Raw genomic sequence first — 12,689 nt, 5'->3', positions numbered from 1 at the left:
CCAAGAGAGGCACAGAGCTCACACTCACCTCAGTTTCCCTCCCACCTGCAAGCTCTGCAGCAAAGGTTGCACATTTGGAAACGATCAGCACAGGCACCAGCATCCCCTTCCCAAACACAGACTCACACTACTCTAAACTTGGTGTTTACTGAGTATAAATATTTACTTTTTTCTAGGAGATCCATCTCAAATCCTGCTTTTTTTCCCTGAGCATGTTAGTTATTTTAATTTGTCCTTAAAAATGTTACCACCACTCCAACCCTCACTCAATGTTCAGCTTTCTGGTGCAACACAGGCAGAATAAATGGACAAAAGTAACTGTCCACCACCCTTGATTAATTACAAGAAGCCAAAGTAAGGGAGGAACATTTTTTTTTGTTTCAGCTGTACATATTGTGAATAACTTATATTTTACAAGGGTGACTGAACTTGTTAGTGATGAAAAGAACATTCTCCCTTTGGAAAGAAACAGCTTCAGCCCCAGGGCTGGGTATATCCTGATCACTGGATACTGTTGAAGTGAATGCTGTACCTTAACTATCAAGTCTTTGAACTATTTCCTGCTCATGAGTACACAGAATTCATGCTTAATAAAAGGCACGTCCTAAATTCTATGGCATCAGGATTCATGAAGATTCCATTCTTGGAAATTAGTCTTTTCCATTTTAACCTCATGGGAAAAGTTTACTCAGAAATTCAAATTAGAACAGCTTGTCAACATTGAGAAGGAGAGGTCTTTGACCAGAGGGGAAATTCAGAGAAAGATCTCACAGAATATCAGTAAATGCTGATGCCTTTTGCTCCTACAGCCTATTTTCAAAGTGCCCTCAGGAATCTAACTGAGAATATCTTGGGAAGACTTAGGTTAATGAAAAAACACCAAAAAACTCCAGACATACAGCAGCTGAAAGACTTCTTTTGAATTTAAGAATCTTAGAAACAAACATCATCTGGGTAATCAGCATCTCAAGCCTCTCTTTAGATGTTTCTCAGTGTCTGAGGAGTATTTGAGTAGTTGGCATAACAGGTTGGTGTGTTCTGTGTTATTGTTCTATTCTATAGCTTTTGCAAAGCTGTGATGTATCACTGCATGTTAGGACGTTAAAACAGACATGTGATTCAGACAACAGGCCAGAATTGCTTGTGCAATGTAAATCATTCCTGCTGCTATGGGGGCAAAAATTACTGAGCACTACAAATGAAGCCCTATAAAGAAACTTGGAGAGCCATTGTTGGATGACAAGAATTCTTTACTAAGAGCAACTTACTTGGCAGAGAAGGGGTGCTGCCCAACCAGGTCTCCATTCTGAAGCTGGTAATCCCCGAAGATATCCGGACTCACCGCTCCATCGGGGGCTATCAGCCCATCTAGAAAAACAAAATATGGTCACTTGTAAAGGAGCAGGATTGAGGGCAAGCAGGCAAAACCACCTGTCCTGGTTCCTTTTAGCAATTCATCAGGAATTTAACTTACAATAAATCAGCAATAATACTGAAACCCAGCAACTTCCAAGTACAAAAAAAATCCTTACTGGGACTCCAAGGAGCTTCAGCCCACTGCCTTGAGAAATGCTGTACCTAAGAAATATTCTCTTAGCCCTTCTTTCTTAAGCCTATAAATTTATTTCATGACAAATCTTGTTTCACCCACCAAAGTAAGCCCAGAGAACAAGTAATGAAAAAAGTAAAACATTAATCTGGGCCAGCAGCGTAAATATAAAAAAGCAGCAAAGGTCTTAATTGTTCAGACTCTACACTGTACCTCTCAAACTTGTTGAGAAGTTGAGAACAAGAAAGTGACTTCAAACCTATTTCTTTTATCTTGTCCATCTTTTACTATCTCAGAGCTCTTTCCAACGAGAGCAGGCTTTTCACGTGGTATCCTCTCAGGAACACAGATGGCAGATTTTTTGTGCTTCCTTTATGTTACAACACTGGCATATGAAGATGCAGACATTCGTAAAGCCAGAAGTATTCCTTAAAGGCTTCACAGTCTCTTCTTGCTTTATGAGGAAAAGAAAATCAGGAGCTAACATCTTCCTTCTGTTACATCAATGTAAATCCAGAGAGTGTCTTTGAAGTAAAGTCACTGAACTGACCCCACCTGAATGGGAGCCCGGCTTAACTCTTTGCTGTTCCCATTCACAAAACACATTTCTTTTTAATATTAAGGGCACAGTTCTTACTTGGTAATTAGTATTATGCTCTAATCAGGTAAAACAAGCTCTTTCATTAAAACAGACCCTACATCAGTTTGTCTCCATTACTGTATGAAAATGATTCCCGACTTGAAGTGCACAAAGCATCCCCATAAAACCAGGGTAGAAACAGGTACATCCAGACTGATACATTAAGAGTTTAAGAGAGGGAAGAAAGAGATTCCTAATGACTAGGAAGTTACAAATGCCATTCCACTTTAAAGAACGAGAGATAAGATCCAGGGAGTCACAGGCCACTTAGCTTAACCTCTGTGGTTTCAAAACTACTAAAACTGCCTGCACAGGAAGCGGTGGAAAGTTACTTACAGACACAAGGGCTTAGAGATGACGACTCTGGCATTCAAACAAATCTCCCCGTGCTTTATGAATTTACCTGATGTTTTTTGAAGATAATATAGTGACAAGTGATAAAAGGAATAGAATTGACACATCTAGATTTCTAACAGACATTTGATGAGGTGCTACAGAGATTCATTTAGAAGACAATACCTCATGGGAAAGTGACTGAATGCAAGGCAGCAGATTGCAAATGAAAAATGCCAGCCATCATCAGACGACATTTTAGCAGCATCAGATTGCTGTACATGGCCATGTTCTAATTGCAGACATGTGTGTACAGTATGTGAAGGAGTATGACTTGACAAGCAAGTGATCTGGCAGGGATCAATATTCCTCTCTCCCAGCACGGTCAGTGGGACACGGGTGCCCTGTGACATCACACAAATAGAAAATGTCCAAAGAAGTGAAAGGGAAGTTGAAATGGCCTTTATCAAGACTTGTGCCAAATTTTTCTATCTCACCTCCTAGTCTGTATGCTCCGCTGAACTGAAATGAGGAGGACTGTAATCACTTTTATACCTGCAGCACTCCAGACCAAAAGCAATTTAAGTGACTATGCATTTTAAATACTCAGGCTGGGTTAAAACTTCTCTTCTTTGAGAGCACAGAAACTTAAAAAGAACCTCTGTCTTTGTATCAATAAAGCAAGCACTACATTTTAACTCTGAGGCTACTGCTACCACTACTTAAAGTGTCTTCAATCAAGAGTGTTAACAGTCAAACCATAACACTCAGAGTTATGGCTCACATGAATTTACAGGAAAATGAAAGCACATGGATAGCATCAGCTGCAGAAAATGTGATTACACAGTTAAAGGACATCTGTTGTTATGTACATTTCAACATAAATTAGGTTATATACTTTCAGAGCAAGAGAGACACTGAGCTCAGGAAGAGATTCTACCACATTTTTCACGTAGATTTAAGTTACTGTGCAAGAGAGAAATCGGCTGTCATGAAATAAGGAACTCATCTTGCCATCAGTGAGCTCAAAAACTATTATGGTCAAGGTGGGACTTGTACTGAGTGTCAGTCATCAGTGTAGATCACTTCTAAAATTATCAAACTGAAATACAAGTATTTAATTTCTGACTGCACAAAGATTTGTACTTTTGGTGGGCTTGGGTTTTTTTCACTAAGTAATGATCTGTCCTTCAGAACCCAAATCCCTGCTCCAGTTGCTACCTTAACCTGTAGCCTTTCTAAAGGAATATTATGTCCCAAAGGAATATTATATCGCATTTGAGATACCACATTTCAAAAGCTGAAGTCTAGGAAACTGCAGAAGCACACAATTACTTGTTGCAATGAACCTGAGAAGTGAATCTTCCTTTTGAATATAATCACTCTTTAAAAATGGCTGCCTTTAAAACAAAAGCACATTTCAAACATCTGCAGAACATATCACCAGAATTCTATCTTTCCTTCCCAGTCAAGTATCAGTTCCAACACAAAAAATCCAAAAGGGAAAAAAAAAATGACACTAAAGAGGCAAGTTGCTATGACAGAAGAAAAAGAAGCCTTATGTTCTGATATCCTTTGAGAACAGTATTTGAAATGCTACTGAGATCTTGCACAATTATTTTCTTGCAGCAACTATGAGTGAAGACGATGGGGTTTAGTGGTTTGGTTTTTCTAATTACTCTTCCTGAAAACTGATCCCGAGCCATAGAGTTTTGTGACTCATGCTTCATGGCAGAGGACTGGACACTTATGTGGAAAATGAAAAACACAGACTCAAACCCAGCAATTAAAAAAATAAAAGCAAAAATTCATGCCCTCAGTTTTCCAGGTGTTTGAGAAGGATCTAAACCCACAAGTTTGAGAAGGTAAGCCAACTCCCAGTTACAAAAAGTTATGAAGACATTTATTCACTGGGCAAATTATTTCATTATTGTCTCCAGCGAAGTTTTTTGAACCTTCCTCCTGAATAGCTGGGAACACTGGATTAGATAAATCAGCATTCACAGAAGAGATTCACATGCTTCCCTAAATCCTAGATATACGACAGCAAAAATCATACAGATAGATTAGTTCAAAGTTACAGAATGATGGCCTCTGCTAAGGATTCTATGAGTTTGCTGTGACTCAACTGAAGTCTTTCATCAGTATCTGCAATAAAAATCCCATTATACAACTAACACAATAGGCAGAACAAAATTCTGCATAAATTCCACAGCTGTGAATTTAGCAGAGATGACAGAAGGTTTCTGTTTACAGAGGAAACAAACTATGGACACAAGAAATAGGTGGGAAGGACAAGGCTGGGTCACTTTTACTTGACTCCATTGTCATGGTCCATCAGCTCTCTGAGACAGGTCTATTCATATTCCTGCAGACCTGTAATATTTCCTAAAATCATGGATATGCAGTACTTAATCCATTACTAACACCCTGACACCTTAAGATTTTAGTTTTTATACTTTTCAAATCCTGTACTGCTTCAGTGTGTAACTCTGAACTCCATATAGAGTGTTAGCTACTGTCTTCACATTTTGGTCAGACAAAGTAATTCTTCTCTAGGCCTGAAACTCAAGGACACCTCACTGTCTCAGGCCCTGAGAGATGTAAACAACAGTGAACTGGGGGAGCAAACTAGGGGAATATGACTTCATTACCTGAAGCTGTAATTGGAGGATTAACCCCTGATGTGTAAAAGGACCAAACTTTTAATTGTCTGAAAAACTCCTGACCATCGTCCATCTTGGGTGTAGCCCCTTTGAGGCTTTTGACTGGCCAAGCTGTATCTATTGAAGGCCTTTAATAAATACCCACTTTTACTCTCTTAATCTTGTCTAGCCTTTGTTCTAGGTAGCCACTCCAAGGCATCAGCCCCAGCAAGGACAAGCCCATCCCTGGCTGGCATCAGTGCTGCTCCCGCTGCCACAGAACAGGAATTGCCCTGCTGGTTTGAGTCAAGCCCAGCTCAAGCTCCCACTGCAAATGCAGAGGTGGCAATCCCAGAGCTAAATACTGACAGGTTCTGCCTTACCTGCATTATAGTAGAGGTCAGGTCTCTCCAGAATATCCCCCTCATGGATGTAGGGCTCGATGGGATCATCCCCATACAGGTACTGCTCACTCTCATCCATCTGCCGGCTCTCCACCATCTCCAGCCACTGCGAGTTGTGCCATCGAAACTTCTCTGTCTGGATTTTTTTAGCCCATTCTTCGTCATATTCCTGGTAAAAATCACCACACAATGGTTTAGGATGAGCTATAGACAAAGCTGGTGTAACAGGAAACGTCAGGGAAATCCAACATCAGCAAAAGATGCAAGTTCAGGGCCCAGTGATTTAAATGCTCCACTCAGTTGCACGTTCTTAGAGCAAAGAAGGGATTTTGCAAGCATTGGGCATTATTCTAGCTTGTGATGCAGCAGTTCCTTCCCTTCATGGTTAGGAACTTTACACCATCCAGAAAAAACTCCTGCTTTGAACAGAACAGTTCTGTCATCAGTCTCCTCATTTGGTTTAAGAAGACCCAATTACTGCCAATCTTCAGGGGATTTTTTTAACACTGGCCAAATACCCTGCACATCTTCATTAGATGAGTATTTCCTAGGACAATTGGTTAATAAAAGAATCTATTAAGAAAAAAGCCTTTGATAAAACAAATAAATTTCTTTTCTTTCATGAGCTCCAGCAAGAATTTAATTTTCAACTTCATGCCAAATTTTATGTATAATGTTGAACAACCACAAAAATGGTAGGCAAGTAAACTCTGAGGGGAACTTCTCCAGAAAGCTGAATAAAACAGGACATAGGTTCCAGTCACTATGGAAAAACATGCAGGCATGAAATTTCAATCCGGATTACAGCCTAATTGCACTCAAGTGATGTGATATTCATGTAAAAGAACACCAGCATGAGGTGACACAGCCTATGGTCACTGCAATCAGCCGTTCAGAGAATGATCTTCTAAACAGAAGAGATTTTGGGGGTGGTGATTTCCACAGAGGGAGCACCAACCCATGGATAACACTCAGTTCCTCAATCCTGCTGGGAAGATAGGGCCCAGCTATCTCTAGGAAGCTCATCAACATAAATCTGCAGATGGTATCTTGGAATAGTCACAAATAATGCACCACAATTTGTGCTTTTTTAAACCAAAGTAGTATGAGCAAGAATAGCGTCCCTAACCAGACTATTTCTTCTTGTGGAAGAAATATCCTCATGAAATACATCCCACTCCACTATTTTCTAACCTAACTACAAAGGAGAGAAAAGTTAAAAATAATTTCTTAACTCTCACAGTGATCACACATGATCTAGACAGACTTTCCTCAGAGATCTAAGCTGGAGCAGTTTAAGGCTTTAAAAATCTGCTTTACTTAGCCCTGAACAGGAAGACAACACAAAATTAGTGACAATGCCTTGGTTGTGGAAGTGGGAATTTCTGCTCCTGCTAGACATGCTGAAGTAGATCTGTCTACAACCAGGGGCCATAAAATGGCAGAGAAGGCAGAATAAGGTGGCTTAGTAGCTCAGGTTAAACTTCCAAAAGCCCTATAGTCTGAATTGAGGTTTTAAACTGACTTAATACTTAACCAGCCTTGTCTTCATTGCTATCATATGTTCCACATGTAAAACTCTGTGCCTTTTCCACCTTTTCACTGGAGGATAACACAAAAGCCAGCTGGTTCTGCCTGTCTGGCAAAGGATTCTCTGACATTGCCAACAAGTATCTAGAACATCCAAGATTTCATTATTCTCAATTTCTCCAATTCCACCTCTGATCAACACTAATTCCTAGACCTTGCTAATTCCACTCCTCACCATGCTGGCATTCCTGTTCAGTGATCCTGTCCAAAACCTGGTGTCCTGCACAACTTCCACACCCAGAGCAGGTATCACCTGTGGGATCTGTAGATGCTCTCACTGCCTAGGGAAGCAAAATTCCACTTTCTGTCAGTATTACTGCAGCCTTAGGGAGGGAGAAAAGTCAAGACCAAAACCCAATAAACACACACTTACACCTCATACTATTTGGAAAAGAACACCTCAGGCTACTTCTTGATTTTTTTCCCCAGCTCATTTCCACTCTTGATTAAAGAGCAAAACTAGAAGTAACGGTAAAAGCTTGGAAAAAGCAAGCTCATCACTGAGATTTATAAAATGACCCATTAAAAAAAGACAAGGCATGACTTTCAGTGATGACATCTGACCAGCACCTTGGAAACAGCTCCTTTGCTGCATCTGCCAGAGCTAAACCCTGGGCTGGCTATTATGTCAGCCTCCAGCAGTTGTGAATTACTTACAAGCTTTAGAGAAACATCGTGTAACTGCCAGAAATTATACTGCAGTCTCAAGAACACTATTCCCAGAAGTCATGATTGCAAAGAAAGGGAGGAAAATAAACAAATTTAACAAACAGCTAATTAGATTAACCTCTGTGAAAGCTGAATCCATTTTACATTATCCCATTTACTTTTCAAAGTTCTCAAAAGCCAAAAGGCCATCAGCAAAATCACTTCATTCACATTTACCGTCACTGCACTTTGAAAACACTTGAATAGTCCCTTAGTTACAATCCTAAATGTATCCCACTTCCTGACATCAGAGTTCCATTCACACCACTGTCTGAACATGCTGAATGTCTGTTAGAAATAGACATCAACTCCTTATATCCTCCTGCAAAATCAGTTAACATTTCTCAGATTCTAACTGATTTATCCCTCAGATGATGACAGAATATTCCTACGTATGACAGGGCAGAATATTCCTATATATTCTGCATTTCCCATCCTATCTTAAGAGGTTTAAGACTCCCACGTATTTTTCCTCAATCATTCATCTAAATTTTGGAAAATGTATTAGCAATTGAACAGCACGTTACTTAAAAATCACAATTTATCCATTCAAATACTTCGGCAACTTTGTTCTTGTTGTTCATTCCCAGAGAAAAAAAGCAAGGTACAAATGTCACAAAGAAGTGACTGCACCAGAACTAGATCAATGATCAGTTTTGTCAGGAGTTTCATCCTGGCAGCAATCACAGAAAAGGAAGATATGCAATAATCTAGAATGATTTACATAACCTCAGCACAAAAAGAAGTTCATTTAAGTAGTGCTAGATCAGGAATGTGTGTAGATTTTCCACGGAAATATGCAGAACCACCACTGGGTAAATGATTAATGGAATAACATCAGAATGGAAGAAAAGCTGTAAATGCAGGACTACAGCCAAAAGGCACAGAGAAACCAAATTAAAGACATTTAGAACAAAACAATTCCCTAAAACACTGCAAGTCTTCCAGTAATTATATTTTAAGCTATTAAAACGTTTTTTATTCTTTTGTGGGGTTTTTTTCATTTTGGTTGGGTTTTGGTTTTTAAACACATGAAGCACTCCTTTACAAGGGAATTTCTGCAAACATGAAACTAGAAAACTAAAAATTATGGAGATACAGCTATAGCTTTGAGCCCTCCAGTTCTTTTAAATGTTAGGCTACTGGAAAAGCACTGCAAGGGAGAATGAGAAGGTGAACAGAATGTGCCTATCTTCCAACACCACCCCCCTCAAACACCGCAGTCATGGTCAGAAACTTAAAAGCAGGAATTCTGAAAGCTGATTTTATTCTCTTTGGAGCTCCCTGACATCACTGGTTTTAACATTCGGTTTCCATAAATCCAGAAGTGTCATAGAAGATGTATGGCTTGACTCTGGGAGGAATGTGCCATCCTTTTTGAAGTTCTACTTCCAGCTTTGTTTACTACTGAACCATTGAAATATTATGAAGCGTTAACTGGCCTATTATCAGAGCGTGTCTGTTCCCTATCAGGGTCCCCTTTGTCACTGGCTTCCGTCACACCTTGTATCTGATTAACACACTATAGGATAACACAGAGCTACACAGATCTGCTTTGTGTTCTCTCACAGCTGATGAAAAACAGATTTTCCTTTTCACTTTAATGTGGTTGCCCTTTAATTGGGTCTGTAATAGGGTTCATTTGATGTGATTCCTCATACTGAAATGAAACTGCTATGCAATAAGTAGAATGCTCATTACGTTCAAGGCTCTAACTTAGTGATTTGTTACATTCGTCATTAAAAACCTACTGTTTACACAAAAGATTAAATTAACCATTTACTAAGAAATAAAAGATTTATCTTGTCTAGCTATCCAAAAGTTAGGCATGGGATTTTAACTCTGTACCTCTATAAACCAAGGAGAGAAACACATGTTAGGGATCACCTTCTGCAGGTGTCTTCCACACCTACCTTAGGGTAAGTACCACTGCAGGGCAATTCCTTCACAGACCAGGAAAATAAAAATCCTTCCACCACTTACACCTGTGCAACCTGGAATCACTGCTTCACAATCAGCTTCACTACTATAAATATATTCTGTCAGGAAGCTCACAGAAATCTGGGGGCAGAAACCAGTGGCAGGGCAAGAAAAAAAGATTGATACTCTCTAAATTTAGGTGGCTCCATAAAATGTAGGGCACCCTCAAAGTTCCTATATTGGCAGTAGCATACTAGAGAAACATTTTTTCCCTCCCTTTTGGAGGAATTTAAGATATCTCATTGGCAACCTGTTATGTAAGTAACAGATGAGTGGTTTGGCCCACCTTCCTAGTCCTGCAAATCCAGAGAGCAGGCACCAGTGCTGAAAGGGAATCTGTCCAAGGCAGGTTTTATGTGAAGACAAAAACAATCAGGACACTCTTGCTCTATCTAAAGCTGCCTGTGGTTACTCTGCTATAGGCAGAGCCACAAGAAGTGAGCAACACCAAAGCAGAGTGCTGGCAAATCGAACAACGTACAGAGGAAACTTCAGCAACTCATCTGCAGCCCCGGCCTCTCGCTGCCCTTCTGCCCACCCCTCTGTTTTCATGTTTGCGACAGGATAACAGGGCAACAAGATGCACCACAGAAAGGGGAGGGGGGTCCTGTCAAGTGAAGGCACAACCTTTTTTCCTGGAGTGACTACAGCACCCTTCATGGAAAGAGGACACCAAGCTGGAGTCAAAGGTTATCTATTTTCAGAGCATGATGCCTATTCAAATAAAGCCCACACCAAATCCCTGTGGTCTGCTCTTCCTTGACTCTAAGAGAGCTGGCCAACATCTCATACAGCTGGCCCCAAATCCCAGAGCACAGAGGGTTCACAGCACATTCCTGCTGCTTATGTGAAATTCCAGCATTCCCAACATGGAGGATTTCTATCAGGCAGCTTAGCTAACATGGAAAGATGCAAGCTGTTCATTAACAATGAATTCCATAAAAGGCAAACATTATTTGTCATCCGTTACAAATACCCAGGGCAAAGAAGAAGAGAAAAACCCCTTAGGCATGAGGCCTTTTCCTAAATCCCATGGACAATGCTGTAACTATCTAAAAGATGTTTTCACTCCTGCAGGAAGTATTGTGAGCCACTCTTGACCATAAGAGAAACAAGATGGTATAGCAGGTCTGGATTCGAAACTGCAAAGGCACTGAAGAGGAAAACTGGGGGAAAGGGGGAGGGTCAGACTATAGAGTCCTAGGATCTGATGATGGTTAATTAAATATCCTTTGAATGAATGAGGAAAATAGTTTGGCTGCAATAAAACTGAGCTAGAAGCAGAAAAAGAGTAAGAAACCTGAAAGATTAGTAGCCCCCCTGGCTCTTTATAATGTTGCCTAAGGTGAACAGAATAAAATCATCTCAAGTAAGCTGACATCTCTTTCCACAAGCTTGGAGTTGCAGTTGTCCAGGCTTTTGAAGCAGGGGAAAAGGGAATTATTTTGCTTGAGTCTCCTATACCAGCTGCTGATTCCAGGCTTTCAGCTTAGCCCTGAGAGCTGCCCCAATTTAGGGGTACAAGCACACAGAACTGGCTGCTTGCTGCCAAAGCTCAGCACATGACTGAGACCGAAGCATTCCTAAATCATCAACTCAGACTTTTTTTGACAAAAGGGATATCTTGCTTCTCCCAGTGCAAAGCTGAGACTGCCCAGTATATACTGTGCTAGAGCAGCACATCTGTTTCAGTTCATCAGTGCCAGAGTCCAGCCAAGCTATATTAAACAAATCATCACTAGTGTAACATTTCCATAATTTCTGTGACAATTACTTTACTACAGAAAGCATTTCTCCCCTAAGGCTTATAAGCCATGTGATTTTCTCCAGTGCTATTTCAATCACAGTATATACAGCTCATTGATGAGTGAAAGAAGCATTTGTCTGCCTGAGTAGAAATTATTCTCAAATCTACTCCCCAACATTTATTTTCTGATTTCCATCAGAGGACCTATTCCTGTCAGCATGTGTGCAACAAGAGTGAAGAGTGCAGGTTTGCTTGCTGTGGATTTAGCCCAGATAAGAAGTTCCACCACTCTTGGAGATTGTTTAGACACCTCAGCAGGCTCTGCTGGTGTAAAACTGCCCCACAACCAAACACCTCTGTGTTTACAGCCTGCTTTAACATTCCTTTAACACCTATCAAGATCTGAGCTTCTGATAACTTGCTCTCTTAAATTTCCCACCATCACTATTTAGAATATGTTGCCTTTTTTGCTAGTGATTTTTTTGTACTGAGAGACACAAGTGCAACTAGATTCCAACGTGATTGAGAAAGCAATCAATTAATTAATGGTTCTCTTTGTCTTCCAGAAAAAGAGAGCACATTATGCTTTCTGTTCCCCTCAGGGCCATGGTGTTTATGCAATTTATAATCCCAACACTCAGATAATAAGACCAGAAAGATCTTCTTGGAAAAGGAACTCTAATTCACCAGCTAACACCATTCTAATTGTAGCATTGCTCCACAAGGAAGGCAAAATATAACTGACGACAATGCAAGCTGCTCTCAGTATGTGTTTGTCATGTTCTCCTCCACCCCTAAAAACCACAGTACCACATCATTTCTTCCCTTTATTCTTCCTCAAGACCCTGAAAGTCCTGTCCAGCACTTTTTACAAGTTGAGAAGCTTTTCCCATCCATTATCTTAGCACTCCTCACTGACTCACGGTGAGCATAAAGATTTCGTGTTGCTAGGAAGGAAAAATGCCAAGTACATTTTACTAAGATGGTAATATTGAATATGAAGCTGTATTTTGGTATGTTGATTCTTCTAGATTCTATAAATTTTGCTTAATAATATTACTAGCAATTTTTCACTAACTAGATATTACAACAC

General features: G+C 40.2%; 1 protein-coding gene across 4 annotated transcripts in view; it reads right to left on the bottom strand.

Moving 5' to 3' along the window:
• Positions 1-12,689, bottom strand: part of KIFAP3 (kinesin associated protein 3) — a 66,505-nt gene that overhangs the window by 17,994 nt on the left and 35,822 nt on the right. For all 4 annotated transcript variants that reach the window (XM_040073370.2, XM_040073369.2, XM_058421727.1 and 1 more), the window contains exons 18-19: positions 5,551-5,740; positions 1,269-1,368 (exon numbers count right to left, since the gene is read on the bottom strand). In XM_040073370.2, coding sequence (XP_039929304.1) covers positions 1,269-1,368; positions 5,551-5,740 — 290 coding nt within the window. The remainder of the gene's footprint in view (positions 1-1,268; positions 1,369-5,550; positions 5,741-12,689) is intronic.

The sequence above is a fragment of the Hirundo rustica genome, chromosome 9 (genome assembly GCF_015227805.2).
Source record: "Hirundo rustica isolate bHirRus1 chromosome 9, bHirRus1.pri.v3, whole genome shotgun sequence".
NCBI lineage: Eukaryota > Metazoa > Chordata > Aves > Passeriformes > Hirundinidae > Hirundo > Hirundo rustica.
This window is presented reverse-complemented; position numbering and strand designations above follow the sequence as displayed.